This window comes from Phycodurus eques, chromosome 16 (genome assembly GCF_024500275.1).
Source record: "Phycodurus eques isolate BA_2022a chromosome 16, UOR_Pequ_1.1, whole genome shotgun sequence".
Lineage (NCBI taxonomy): Eukaryota > Metazoa > Chordata > Actinopteri > Syngnathiformes > Syngnathidae > Phycodurus > Phycodurus eques.
The window spans coordinates 10,565,763-10,581,022 of NC_084540.1; the positions used below are offsets into that span (position 1 = coordinate 10,565,763).

Here is a 15,260-nt window from a genome sequence, read left to right on the forward strand (position 1 = left end):
TGTTCTTCTTGCCACTATATGACAGTGGCATAGCTTGATGGACAAAGATACATTTGTAATTTATAAATAATTATTTTCAGACAAATTAAGTAAAGCTGGGTAATTTCCCACCTCTGATGATCTTCGGTAGTATATTAGTGTTAGCCACTGGCAGTCACTGGCACACAGAATATCCAGCCATTCATTTTCAGCACATCTTATCCTCTTTTGTGGGTGAGCTGGAGCCTATCCCTTTAGGCGAAAGGCAGGGTAAACCCCAGACTGATGCCCAGCCAATCACAGGGCACATATAGACAACCAACCATTTACACTCGCATTCACACCAATGGACGTATTCGAGTCTTTGATCGACCTGTTAATGTCCTTGTAAAGTGAAAACAATTGTCTTGTAATTGTAAATTTGACACGCCACAGAAAATAGCGTTGTTAACAACCCTGCCAAGCTTGAGTGATTGCCTGTATACAAAAATGAGCCTTAAAAAATCATGACAAATGATGCCATTCTCCCCGTTCTCAAAGGCTGTGGGCATGTCCGCTGAATGTGCTGAAACCACGCCCGGCTTAACTGGCAATGATCATCAAATACAACACAACTTACTTATGCCGACACATCCCTACATGCAGACGCGGGTATCCATCCATCCATTTTCTTTACCGCTTATCCTCACTAGGGTTGCGGGCTGCTGGAGCCTATCCCGGCTATCTTCGGGCGACAGCCGGGGTACACCCTGAACCGGTCGCCAGCCAATCGCAGGGCACATAGAAAAGAAATAACCATTCGCACTCACATTCACACCCACAGGAAATTTCGAGTCCTCAATCAACCTACCACGCATGTTTTGGGGATGTGGGAGGAAACCGGAGTGCCCGGAGAAAACCCACCCAGGCACGGGGAGAACATGCAAACTTCACACAGGCGGGGCTGGGATTTGAACCCCGGTCCCCAGAATTGTGAGGCAGACGTGCTAACCAGGTAACGTGGGTACAATAGCGGAATTTTGTCCTCAAGTAAGAGTACTGTTACTGTTTAGAATAATATGACTCAAGTAAAAGTAAAAAGTAGTCCTTCAAATGATTACTTGAGTAAGAGTAAGGAAGCACTCAAGTACTGAATAACTAGTGAGCAACTTCTGATTTATTTTTTAAATCAGAGTATGAATATCCAATAAAATAAAAAATAACCAAATAAAATAGGAATGTGCAAATTCAGATATTGCTGAACAATATCACTTAATCTAAAACAATAAATACATTTTAATAAAATAAAAGGCAAATTCAGCTCCAAGACATGGTCTTATACATATTGTTTCTTCTTGTTAAACAGCACAATACCGTAGGCTAACCAGGCAGATTACAAAAACAGGAACAAGGCTGCAATGGGTATAAAACGTCTAGACACCCCTGTTCAAATGCCAGGTTTTTGTGTTGTTAAATAATTTTGACCAGGATGAATAATTTTCAAACCTTTTCCACCATTAATGTGACCTCGACTGATTTATCTTTACAGGTATATCTTTTTGAGAGGGGAGGTGAATATAAACAACTGAAATAAACTTGAATGTGATTGACTTGGACTTGATGTTTAACTTGCTGCCTTCTTGGCCAGGTCACCATCGCAAAAGCGATGTTATGTTTTATCTGGTCTTTTACCTAGTAAATAAAATTTTAATAAAGTAAGAATAAATCTGGTTGCACAAGGATGCACTCCCTCTTATAACTGGCATGTGGGTGTGTAACCATTTACCTTCAAATTCATTGTCAATGGGAGTCCACACACACCTGCCACCATTTCAGTTTTGAAGGGGAAAAAAACAACAACAAAACATGAATAGTGCTTATAGAAACATTATTTGCTTTATCCACTAAAATGACTGAAGAAGCTGTTTGCTGACCAGACTTATTGATTGTGTGTGTTTGTGTGTGTGTGCGTGTGGGTGTGGTGTGTGTGTGTGTGTGTGTGTGTGTGAGAGAGAGAGAGAGAGTGTAAGAGAGTGAGAGAGAGAGCAAGAGAGCGGGAGAGAGAGAGTGCGATAGAGAGAGAGAGAGAGAGAGAGAGAGAGAAAGAACAGAACATACCCGAGATGCATGTTTTACAGTTACTTGTGACCATAAAATAGGACTAATGTTGCCATATGCACAGCCAAAACAACAGCAAAAAGATCTGGAATTTACCGCAAGGCCCACTTCTAACTTGTTTTCTCAAGTTAGAAGTGGGCTGAAAAATCCAAATTTGGGCAGTGACAAAAAAAGCTGTTGTTTTGCGTAGTCTGAAATGTAAACACGAGTCGCGCACGGCTGTCACGACTCACTTTGTTTGGCCCGCGAAGCCCAATAGAAGTCTTTGTGTGAGGACGTGACTTTCTTGTGTCGTTTTATTGGTGAACTTGAGTGAAACATCACTGTGGTAATCACGGGGGATTGGAGCAACGGCACCTGATGTGGAAGTCGAAAACGAAAGTCTAAAAATAGATCGCACACACAATTATTGATCAATGAAAGTAGCGATTGGCATGTAGATTCTTGTAACGGAGTAAAAGTATCATTTCTTCTTAACAAAAATACTTCAGCCGAAGTAAAAAGTTTGCTTCATTAAAACTACTCTGAGAAGTACTATTTTTCCAAAATGTTACTTGAGTAAATGTAAATGTAACGCGTTATTATCCACCTCTGCCTACATGTGAACCACGAATATATACCCGCATGAAGCCATGTTTTAGGCCATACCTAAAACATATATACACTGTTAGACAGTCCTGTAAATTCTACAGGTATTTACCACATACCATACAGTAAAATACTTTAACGTGATTATACAGTAATTAACTATAGTTTCCACTGCATCATGGGATTTTGGTTGACGTCACACGGAGAGTCACTGTATTTTATTAAATTGATGCTAATGTAAAACTAAAAATGTTGGCGCAAAAATATAGTTACATACTGTATATCAATCTGAAATGTCACTCAAGCAGGATTTAATGCAGACTTGGACAAACTCCGTAAAGTGCTATATCAATAATTTCATTGTGAAATCAGTTTACTGTGTTATTTCACACATAAAAATTTGTAGTAGATGATTATAAAACAATAAATTAGGCGCCAAATTTTGAAAGCAGCAGATCTGCCACCTTGCATTGCGCCATGAAATGTTGAACTGTTGCCGTAACAAACACGTTAATCCTTGTTCATGAACGATAAGGATTAACATAACATGAATCCTGTGTTTATGTTACCCGTAGTTTGTTGAATGTGTGTCTTATTTCATTGAATTTAGTGTTCGATAGAGTGAGATCCCAGTCAGTTCTGCTGTATGCTAAACAAAGCAAAGGTAAGTGTTACATGGTGACTTATCAACTGCATTAGATATAAGCGCGTACTTCCTTGTGATTGCTCGAGTTAGCCTACTTCTGCAAGCCAAATGAACTCTTTGTTTATAGTGTGTGGCATCAACCAAAATCCCATGATGCAGTGGAAACTATATTTAATTGAAGTACATTTACTTTACAGTATTTTACTGTATGGTATGTGGTAAAGAACTGTAGAATTTAATATATGCCCAAAATTCCCAGCATGCGTTGTAATATTCAAGGCTAAACAGTGTTTAACCATTTTGGTGTAAATAACAAGACACACGGATATAAAAAGAGACACATGCGAGAAAATATGATTCTACAAGGACGAATGATTATATAAAATCTATTGTGGAGAAATACGGAACACCACCAATGCGCAGTAAAGCATTGTTGTATGTGCTTCTTTTCTATACATATAGTGTGGTAGTCACAGTATGTTTTTATGGGAGGAAGCTCATTGTGGTGGTCAAGAGACGGGAGGCAATTGCTGCCTTTGCAAGAGTGTCACCTCATTTAGGTAAGCTAATCAACAGCAAATACAGCTCAATAAAAATTTGCAGCTGGTGGATGAGGATGAGTAAGTGGCACATGACTACAGAATCCAATTCGGACTACTCTCCTCACAATTTGTTTTCACAGTAACCGTGTTGCCAGTCAGTTACTGTAATTCAACAAATGTTTAACAGTGTATTTGCATGTAAACAATAAACACCTGCGAGTGGGTGTAAATCAGTGGGCGGCACAATGCGTAAAGTGCATTGTCCATTTTACTCACGAGTCTGATGTGTTTCATAAACTTTATCGAAAATGAAGGGGGAGAGGGAGAGAGACTGTCTTTAAGCCAATCATTTTCCAGATTTTATCTGCGCAAGTTGCTGTTCCTTTAAGACTTTTCCTCCCTCGCATTTTTTTTCCTCTCTGGGCCTCATACAAGGAGCCCTTTAAGGCCCCGTCGCAGTCACACAGAGCTTGCATTCATAGCCTGGCACAGCGACCGAGGGGGCTGGGGAAGCCTGCAGTGTCACTGTGGAAAGGAACTGAAAGATTCTCCTGCTCAAGCCACCTCCAACTTTTCCTCAGTACTGAAGTAAGACACTTAGCATTTCCTCTCTATGCCTGCTCTCAATCTGTCATTTCTTATTTTGCCAATATAAGGAGAAGTCCTCACTCTGAATTTAACATGGCACTGGCTGACACTTATATTAGCACTTGATTGCTACTAAATTACTTTTTAGGCAACTGTCATATATCAACTGTAATGTAACAATGTATGCCTGTCAATTACAGATCATTTAGCAAATTCACCTATTCTTTTAAATGAGTGATTACCTGTATGCCCTTGTGTCAAGATTGTGGAAGTTATATTTGGGTTATTTTATTTTATTTTTTTATGTGAAGCCTGCTGAAGTCCGAAATTTGGTGAAGTTAAAAAAATAAATGGAAAATAAAGAGAACACTTTTAGGAAAACAGTAGTTATACAAGTTACTGGTTTTGTATCAAAATAAATGAGATGTTTTAGTGTTTAAAATGTTTTCTCCCCTCTTCGTATTTTGAATTTGTTTTTAATTATTTTCAGGTAGTCAGGGATGGGAGTAATGTCCAATTAAATGTCAGCTATTGTAATTGGGCAAAAGAGGAGTAAATTAAGGGCATATTATTGGTAAACCAAGTGAAATTAATGAGTTCATATTAATGAAATTCACAGCGTGCATTGAAAACAAAATGTAAATAAACTACAGGAGTGCTTTTTAAACTGATTGTTGATAGATTGTCATGTTGTATAATTATACCACAAATGTGGTTTCGGCAAGGAGGAGAAAATTATAACCACTCAGTCATTTATTGTTAAATATATGTTCAGATTTCAGTTGGGGACAAATGCAACAAGTTGTTTAGAACAGGGGAACAATGTTTTTTCCACAGACCAGGTAACAGCGGGTTAAGCGGAATTGCAGACGAGGTGTGCATAGATGGACTTGTGACAGATGTTGAAACTTTGCATGGCTCTGATATCCGCAAGCTGCCTTACTTAAATTTTAAATATATCATGCACAAGAATCACAGGTACCAAAATGTCTTTAAAAGAGCATACTGTATTAGAAAAAGTAAAATTATATATTTTGATACCCTTGCAATGTAAAGTTGGGGGAATTGTGTACCATAGGGTGGGGGCATCGTTGAAACTCCCAGCTGAACCATTAAAAAAAAAAAGAAATTAAATAAATTTTTAAAAAGACAGTTAAATTGGCAGCCTCTTTTATAATGTCACTGGGCCCTAGGCTCAAATTCTGCCACAATTTACCCTGACAAGGTAGCAAGCAAACCATTGAGCAGTATGTTGTTGATGTGCGGCACATTAGCTGATGTGAGTGTAAAGTTGGGACAAGGTGTTGACTTAACGGACAAAACAAGGACACATTTTGCTGCCTCTAATAGACGTGGCCCTGTGCAACAAGAGCACTGTGTCAAATCACACCATGCACTGTGAGGTTTATATTTCCACAGCCAGGCTGTGTTTATCCAAGAAGTGCAATGTAAATCTGAGGTCTGTGCTATTGCGGCCTCGCATCATTCCAACACTTTCTCTCCCGGGAGCTTAGAATAACTGCCAAATCTTTAACAGCAGTAGCTTATTTTTGTGGGGTGGGGTGGGTGACGGTCGCACTTGCATACAGACACTACCGTGTACCAAATCGTTGTATTACTTGCAACTAAAAGCCTTTTAATAACATAAGCTACAGGACTAATTGTTGGTTAAATGGTGGGGCACCAACCATTTAAGCAAGCTACATGTGGTATCTGGAAATCTACACCACTCACTTTCATTGTCTGATGTGAGTTTTGAATTGCAATTTCTCTTCCAAAGGGAAACAAAGAACTGGGTATAAAAACCTCACAACAGATCAGTGGCATAGCGAGGGTTACCATCGCCCAGAGCAACTTAAGTATGTCTATAACCAAGCCACATCATGTTCGTGCCATTGTGCAACACTGTGTTCGTTAACATATACACATACAGTAATGCAAATGTCAGTCCGGGCAAAAAAAGACCACAGTCCAGATCATGGAGACTACATGCTGTAGCTGTAGAAGAGAGAGGAGTGGGGCGTGAGGCAGCCGGTGCTCTCATGGCACCCCAAATAAGAGTTGTCCATCTATTTTCAATCAGGCTTGTCAATCATTAGGGTCAAAGGTGAGCAGCCTGGTGCGTATCCCAGCTGACTTTAACGTTTGATTTATGCCTTAATTTAATTTCACAATTCTGACAAACACAATTAAGAGAGTCTTTATGGTGCTAATATGGTGTAAATTCAACTCTTTCTTTCTCTTTGCAAAAGAAATTTCAATAGTAGTCTTAAACAAAACAAAAGCTCTCCAACTGTAATTAAAGAGGCAAACCAATACTACTATAAGGATTTTAGACACATCATACTGGGGTATCTGGAATAGAAATATAAAGTAATTTGGCGCAAGTACTGATAATGAGTGCAGTTGTTGCTCCGTACCGTAGCTTTAGTGCAATGTTAGAGTGCAGGAGTCACAGTTTAGTCTCAGTAACATCAATAAGGTGTGAAATGGCTATAAAACAGGAAAGAAGATGATATACTTTGGGTTGAGGTTTGTTCCTTGGTTAAATAAAAGGATTAATTTGCTGCAACAAGACAGGTAGCCCAGATTTCAAAATGGTTACAATAAAGCACTTGTGAATTTCCATAAAGTTAACCACTCACTTGGGTGACTTTCTGTTGTTTAAATACCTTTAATTTTTTGCATTCAATTATCATAAAGTGTGTCTTGTAGAAGCTTCTAGAAACTTGACTTCTACATTGTTGTTGTTGTTGTTGTTGTTTGAAACCCTTTACATCGACATTTTCTCCTCAACAAAAAATAACATTCTGAAGTTCTGCTGTTTCAGGTCCAACCTGTTGAATTTCCATCGCAAGAGCCACAGAGGAAAGTGCCACGGGGACGTCATTAGATAGGTGGGCGAGTTTGGTGCAGACAGCGGTGCTTTAGCAGGTAAACTGGGGTCTAAGGTGCGCACTGAGCCGCCTATGATACCAACCACACGGATGGAAAGAACTTTGATGTTCAACCCTCACAGAGTTTTACAACGGAGGCTGAGAGTAGAGACAGATTGGCAGTTTATATTATAATTCAACAGAGGTCAGAGGTGAAGATCACACACACACCGATAGCAGTTTGCCCCTTATTGCATCAGAGTCGCGACAAACAGCAGGCAGCCAAAAGGTAGAGTTTTAGGGAAAAGGTCAGGCATCCTCATGAAGATGTCCAGAGAGGAGCAGAGCTTGTCAGACGTCGAGCTCAGTCCCAGCATGTCGGACGACAGTCGCTCCCGATCGCCTGATCATTCCTCTGGTGCCGGTGGGGATGAGTCACCCCTCCACAGGCAGCAACTGTTGGCAGTTCTAGACAACGGGGCGAGGGGCCATCCCTCCGGTAAATCTGACGATGAGGATGAGCGCTTCCCAGCGGGTATCCGTAAGGCGGTCAGTCAGGTGCTCAACTGCTACGACTGGACCCTCGTGCCCATGCCCGTGCGTGTGAACAGCGGGACCAAGAGCAAGCCGCACGTCAAGAGACCGATGAACGCCTTCATGGTGTGGGCCCAGGCGGCGCGCAGGAAACTGGCAGACCAACACCCGCACCTGCACAACGCCGAGCTCAGCAAGACCCTGGGCAAGCTTTGGAGGTGAGATCTAGTCAACGCTGTTTAGATCTTGAATGGTCTTTTTTATTAAAAGGACTGGAAAAGTTCATTTTGGCATCTTGGGAGGTCCAAGAATTAATGAGAATGAAGCATACATTTATATAATAGTATATATGCTGGATTGTTAGGATGGAAATGTCAGTGTACATTTGCAGATTGTCCTCCACAGTTTCAGAGCGTCACTTTACTTTTGACAGTTTGGGAGCATACAGTACCCATAATGATTCACTGAGCTGAGCCCAGTCAGTCAGCCCAAGACATACAGTGCTGTTTAATTTGAATTGACATTAATAAGAGAGAATACTTTTAAGGGTGACTTACTGCCCATAATTTGTCACCAGAGAAGATGCCGTGGTATTCAGTAGTGTTCCAGGGACACATCTCTCGGTTAGACTGATTAGTTATTGGCTCTATGCCACAAGGATTCCATTATTTTGACTGAGTTAACACTGCTTTCTTGATGAATAATCTTTACGTTGGTAAGGGCCTCCAACCTAGAGTATGTATTAATGGTTTCTGTCTGATTAAATATATTACCCTCACATAAAGCTCTTCAATCCTGAAAGGTTGACCACTCAAGGTTTTTATTTCTCAAACCATATGGAACATAATTAGATGAAGGCCAGACCTTGTGTTCTAGCTTGATTGGTTAACAGGGCAGATGCAGTGAAAGGTCAGGGGTTTCTCATGCTATTTCCTGCAGAAGTAGTTCCAAGGAGTGGTTGTATCAATTTCTCAGGCTTCAGTAGCCAAAAACCACAGGCAATATGACAGATGAAGCTCTGATCTTTGACTGCTGACACAATTTATTGAACATAATCTATTTCCCCATTAGCATAGAGATGACCTGAAATAATTAGTACAAACAACATCCAAAACATTTGCTTCTGTATCCAAGGCTTCTTAATGAGAGTGATAAGCGACCCTTCATCGAGGAGGCAGAGAGGTTGAGAAAGCAACACAAGAAAGACTACCCTGACTACAAATACCAGCCTCGACGCCGCAAGAACGGAAAGACTGGAAGTGACGCAGACGGCCATTTGGAGGGTGAGATCAGGCATAGACAATCCATCTACAAGGGCCTCCATCTGGATGTGGTCCGCACTGGGGGAGCTGGGTCCCCTCTGGCAGATGGGCATCACCCCCCCGCTGCAAGTGGGCTGCCGGCTCCCTCGGCCCACCTCACGAGTATGATCTTGACATTATTAGTGGTTTAGATTCATATTATATCACAAACCGACTTTGTTACTCAAAAAAAGAGCATTAACATAGTATCTTCTGTGTCTTCAGGTCACAGCCACAGTCCTCCTACACCCCCAACCACACCCAAGACAGAACTTCAGTCTGGGAGGGCAGGGGATGGAAAGAGGGAGGCTTTGGGGAAGGGGGTCTCCCGTGGCCCAATGGGAGCAGAGGGCTGTTCAGGTGCCGCAGGGTCTGGAAAGCCTCACATCGACTTTGGAAATGTGGACATCGGTGAGATAAGCAACGACGTGATGGCCACGATGGAGCCTTTTGATGTCAATGAGTTTGACCAGTACCTTCCCCCTAATGGCCATCCAGGGATCGGGCAGAGTGCCGGCTCAAGAGCAGCGACGCCCATAACATCTCAATATACCTACGGCATCTCCTCAGCTATGGCAGCGGCCAGTGGACACTCCGCAGCCTGGCTCTCCAAGCAGCAGCCGCAACAACATCACGGCTCCCCTCTGAGCTCAGATCTGTCCAAGACCCAGATCAAGAGCGAGGCCGGAGGTCCGGGCGGTCACTTTTCAGAGGCAGCCACGGCCGGTTCCCACGTCACCTACACCCCTCTAAGCCTCCCTCAATATAGCGCTGCCTTCCCCTCACTGGCAGCCAGGGCTCAGTTTGCAGAGTATGCCGACCAGCAGGCCTCAGGGTCCTACTACACTCACTCTAGCCAGGCAACAGGCTTATACTCTGCCTTCTCCTACATGGGGCCCACCCAGAGGCCCCTGTACACCGCAATCACTGACCCATCCGGTGTACCACAGTCACACAGCCCCACACACTGGGAGCAGCCTGTCTACACTACACTGTCGCGACCATGACAGATAACGAGACCAGAGAGCGCTGGTGCTGGTCCAGCCCCCATGCGCGCCCTAAGAAGCAGCAGTGGTTTTGGGGAAAGCGGTCTGGGCCGAGGGGAGTGGGCTGGCACCGGGGGAGTCGGATGGGGAGACAGGAGGGAAGAAACCCTGCACTGTTCTCACCCAGATGCAGAAATGCTGTCGCAGGTGAAGGCTGAGTTTGGAGCGTGGGGCTTTTGAAGCATTTGTTGATTATTTGGTGCATGCAGTCTAGTAGTGAAAGATTATTGTATTGGCAGTACACTTAAGTTCCAGATTAGATTTGCAGCAGCTAAATGTCTGCCGCTCCAAACAACACATTTAGATCAAGGATTATGTCCCTGTCAGGATGATGACTCGCTGCGTGGATGTGAGGAGGTAGGATCAGGTTATCATGGTTCACGCTAATAATTCACAAATTCTAAATCTACAAAGAATTAATAGGTATTAAACCTTGACCAATCATTCAGTGTAATTTTTCATTTCATGGAGGAGAGCTGTCTTTTGCTGGCGCGTTCATATCTCAGGCAGAATTAACCTTATATCAAAGAGATATATATTAGTTAATGTTCACTTTTGTTCAGCAAGTCAATATGCTAACACTGATGGTATTTTGGGCACATTTGTTCCTGTTCTCTGTTCATGTTTCTTTGCATTTTGTGTGGTTTATTTTAATAATGAACATGCATGTGTGAGGAGAGTTAGTTGCCATTAAGTTTTTTGTCAGTTTGAATTGAGAAGCAAAACTCTTATTTGTTGTTCATTACATATGATATATTTGTAAAATCACCAAAGTATTAATACCAAAACTGTATAAATATGTAACAAAGAAACTGCCATAATAACAGTTTCTCCCAATGTGACATTCCAAGCTACCTGACGTATTACCTAAATAACGTAGAATAGGTTATTGCAAGTTTGATACTTAAAATGTAATGATGTCAAAAAAAGATTTTTATTTTACACAAACACTGATGAATGATTTTAGTTAGTATTTGACGGAGTCATGAAGAGCTTTCATGGCAAAAAAAAAATGACACCCAATTATTTATACTTTCTCAATACTTCATGAAATAGATTGCTCAGTTGTTTTCGTCATTTTGTGTTTTAATACTGTTCTGCCATTTTTATCTCCGCTGGAAGTCTGTTCCACTGTGAAATGTGACAAGCTTGTGCACGAGTTCCGACAGATGCCAATTTTGACCAAACATTACCACATCCAGCGATAGAATGGCTTTCACAAAGATGCATTTTCACCGAGCTAAACATTTAAGAGTCATTGTGCCTTATCCTTCATTTTTGCTTTTTACACATTACATTCAAAAGTAACACATTGTATTCTGTATTCAGCCACATTTTTCTTTAATAGCCCTCATTATCCTGTACCTTTATTTTCACTTGTTCTACATTTAAAAAGCAGTAAAACTTATGGAATGGCTTTGTTCCACATATATATCACAATATAGCACTCTAAATACACTTTTCTTTTATCCCATTGCATGCTGCCTTGCTCTTTTAGTCCTTTAAAATTCTGCGTACATCACCTTCCCTTTGTGTCAAACTATACTCTTGTCTATTCACACTTTTTATGGAAATGCTGTAATCTTTTTCTGTACCTTTTACTGTCATTGTAATTTGATGGTTGATATGTTCCAGTTGTGTGTGATGGTTACTTGCAAAGCAACACAACTTTGAAACTACAGCAGAAGCAGAGGTTTAACCATGTAAGGATGATTATTTGCACTCATTTGGAATAAAACTTTGCTTTACTAGAAGTCAAAGCCTTTTGTTCTTGTTCTTTCCCCCCCGGTGAAACACATTCGTATGCACAGGAATCAAACTCAAATTCCAGGGACCAGAGCCGGCGCACCACATGATTTTATGTGGCCCACTTAAGTAAATAGTGTGTCTTCTCAATGTGTCATGCTAACTGGATTTGTTTCTTTTATTTGGGCAGAAAATCTGCACCGGATTTACTTTTTTTTTTTCTTCACTTTATCCCGTTTTACAAGCATTTATATTCCATAAATCCATTCTTAACATAAATTGGGACACTCCATAAATCCATTCTTAACATAAATTGTATCCTCAAATAATTGTGTTAAACTGTTTTCCATGACTTTTGATGTCAAATTATTATTATTGTTAAAAATATACATAACAAATGCAGGGGCAATTCTGTATATCTAATAATATCACAAGGTGACATTTACAGTATTACGGTATTCACAGTGATAACGGCCCTCTGATGGAAAGTACACTAAAGGCCTGTGACGAAAATTAGTTTTCCACCCCTGCATGAGTACATTAAGAAAGCGTAGTGTGAAATATATGCAGTTCTTCAAACTTGCACATGAAGTATTAGGCTACAGATTTTAGTCGTTTTGAATGTTGTTATCGTAAGTACTTATTAAATTAAGGTGATGATACATTGGCAGGGGACCATCCACCCGGCGCCTAATTGAGACGCAGCCTCTATCGAAGTAGAGGCCAATCTGAGGATATGAAGACATATGATGATCTGTGAATGGATAAATCACTTTATCAGGCTGATTACACAACACACAGCAACAGGAACCTATCACCGACCTGTCTCGAGATAATTAGTCATGACTTTATTGGAAGTGGATATTGATGACAGACCTGATCCAGTATCAGGTGGAGGTTTGGGAGATTTAGCATATTTGTTCTATGTTTTAATGGGTGTATGTGTGAATTTTTGTCTAAGTGGTGGGTTAAGGTTGACTCCTAATTCCTTCTATTTAATCGGCCGGGTAAAGACAAAGCGGGCCATTGAAGGGGATCTGGGGGGAACCAGGGCAATGAGGGGAACCTTACCCATTGCTGTCTGGCCTGTAGCTTCACCAGGATACAAAGAAACTCTCATACTCCCCCGGCATAGACCATATACCCCTCTTGCTCGACCCTCCTTGTGCCTTCATCATCTGCCGCATTTGCGCCCTCTATTAAAGAAACACAAAATGGGATTTAAAACATTCCCATATTAAGAGTGTTTACAGGAAAGGACATAAACGCGGGTAATTGAGGCTTAAGTGGCAATATGACAATCGGGTGTGGAACAGTACAACGCAAAAACCGCACCCAGTCATGCGCCCGGCCACAACACAGGATGAGGAATACGACGTGTGTCAGAAAGGTAACAGGACTATTGTCATAAAAGATACATTTCAAATCCAAATCACAAACTACAAGTTTTCTCCTTCAATGTGGGCCAGATGTGTTGTGGCAGGACAACTTGTGGCCGCTTCACCAACGTGCCAGCGCACGTCCCGAGAATCCGACAGTTCCTGGCCGACAAGAACATCGCCGTGCAACCCCCCTAACCTGACTTGGCTCCATGTGATTTTCGTTTTTCCCCAAGATCAAGTACAGAGAAGTCTGGGAAAGTGTGTTAGAGTCCAGGGGGGTTCATTTGAGGAGACTTGACAGATATATTTTGTGACACACCTCATCGATTCGAAGTGTTGTGTTTGTGTATTCGTCCCCCACATAAAAATAAAGAAGGCATGAAAGGCTTCAATACGTCTTTTGTATGCAACTTTGTTGAGTGAGATACCTAGTAAACGTCCACTGAAAAATGGGTCTGCATTGGTTAAAGCAACAACATCGTGATTTTACTTTAAAATAATGTTTTATCGTTCTCCCCGTTCTTGCGTGGGGTTTCTCGGGCTACTCCGGTTTCCTCCCCAATTCCAAAAATAGCCATGGTCGGGTAATCGAAGTCTAAATTGTAAAAAGGTGTGATTGGTTGATTTGTGTCCTGCAAATGACCTGCGACCAGGTCAGCTTCCACCCTACCTCTCACTCAAAGTCAGCTGGGATAGGCCCCAGCTTGCCACAACACTAATGAGGACAAGCAATATAGAAAATGGATGAATGCATTTGTTTCATTTTGATGGTACTTGCTGGCAATAAGCAGACAGGCTCCTCTTGACCCACTTTAGCTACAGTATATATAATTTTCAGGGACACCACATGATGTTGGTGCACGCGGTTATTTGCCAAGATTTCTTGTGTGATACTTGTACAAACTTTGCTGCACACTACATGATGAGACAACAACAATAATAGAGACAGTTACATTGGTACTTATGCTTATTACATAGTGAAGTCAAACACACTAACAGTTGTATAGTTTGGAGTGTTACAGAAAATACAGTATGCCTCAAAAGTCAAACAGACCATCATCGAGCATAATTAAAACAACATAATTAGATAACAACTACACAAATCCGTTTTTACAACATTTATTACTCTCAACAGTATAGTATCAAACATCTTTATGTTTCATCTCCATTACGTACAGTTCTGTGGAAAATTTCCCCATTTTGTTTAAGCTCATCAAACTAAAACAATTCTACAAGGAAGTGTGGGCCAAAATATCTCCACAGAGATGTGAAAGACTTACTGCCAGTGATAGAAAACGCCTGAGTAGAGTTGCTGCTGAGGGTGGTCCAACAAGTTATTAGCTTTAGGGGGCAATGACCTCTTCACACAGGGCCAGGTAGTTTTTTTCTCCCTTAATAAATAAAATCACTTGGATTATTTTTGTCTGATATTTACATTTGTTTGTTTATATTAAAACAAAGTAGAGAAACTATGAAAAAAAATAAAATAAATAAAAAATACAAATTTGAGAATGGGGTAAATACTTTTTTGCGGCACTGCGTTTGCCCGTCAGGTGTCTTTAAATGGCTAGTATTACTCCCTTTTAGTTTTATAACACAGTGTGAACTTCTTTTCATATTTGTGTGGAAGCGAATGAGGAAATGTCACTTTAAACATTTACAGTTAATTAAGGTTTTATGAGAACAACAGAGTGAGCCTGGAACAAATAAATTCACAAATTATTTTCTATGGGAAAATTTGTTTTGAAATGACAACAATTAGAACAACTTGGAATACAACCAGCATCACATAATGGATTGTGTTCAACTCTGGATGTTCCGCTGTGTAACGATTGGCTTGGCTTGGCAATGAAGCTAATTTGCATGGTTTGGGAATGCTGGAGGAAACCAGTGTACTCCATAGGAAAGGACTCGAACCGTGAGGTAGATGTGCCA

At 41.1% G+C, this 15,260-nt stretch overlaps 1 protein-coding gene across 3 annotated transcripts; it reads left to right on the top strand.

Moving 5' to 3' along the window:
• The first annotated feature begins 4,331 nt into the window (after positions 1 to 4,331).
• LOC133414331 (transcription factor SOX-10-like) lies at positions 4,332 to 11,945 on the top strand. 3 transcript variants are annotated; one of them, XM_061699603.1, is made up of 5 exons: positions 4,332 to 4,440; positions 7,271 to 8,068; positions 8,985 to 9,274; positions 9,377 to 9,562; positions 9,650 to 11,945. In XM_061699603.1, exons 2-5 carry the CDS (start codon positions 7,638 to 7,640, stop codon positions 10,156 to 10,158), a joined length of 1,416 nt encoding a protein of 471 aa, XP_061555587.1. In that variant the 5' UTR covers positions 4,332 to 4,440; positions 7,271 to 7,637; the 3' UTR covers positions 10,159 to 11,945. The 3 variants fall into 3 exon arrangements, with proteins under 3 accessions (XP_061555587.1, XP_061555586.1, XP_061555588.1); XM_061699602.1 differs by having other exon boundaries at positions 9,377 to 11,945; XM_061699604.1 differs by having other exon boundaries at positions 8,985 to 9,133; positions 9,377 to 11,945.
• The last annotated feature ends 3,315 nt before the right edge of the window (positions 11,946 to 15,260 follow it).

Bases quoted from the DNA above. Each gene is read 5' to 3' on its own strand.
- LOC133414331 (XM_061699602.1), top strand. From the start codon at position 7,638: ATGAAGATGTCCAGAGAGGAGCAGAGCTTGTCAGACGTCGAGCTCAGT. The intron at 8,069-8,984 runs GTGAGATCTAGT...TCTGTATCCAAG, and splicing joins ACCCTGGGCAAGCTTTGGAG to GCTTCTTAATGAGAGTGATA. The intron at 9,275-9,376 runs GTATGATCTTGA...CTGTGTCTTCAG, and splicing joins TCCCTCGGCCCACCTCACGA to GTCACAGCCACAGTCCTCCT.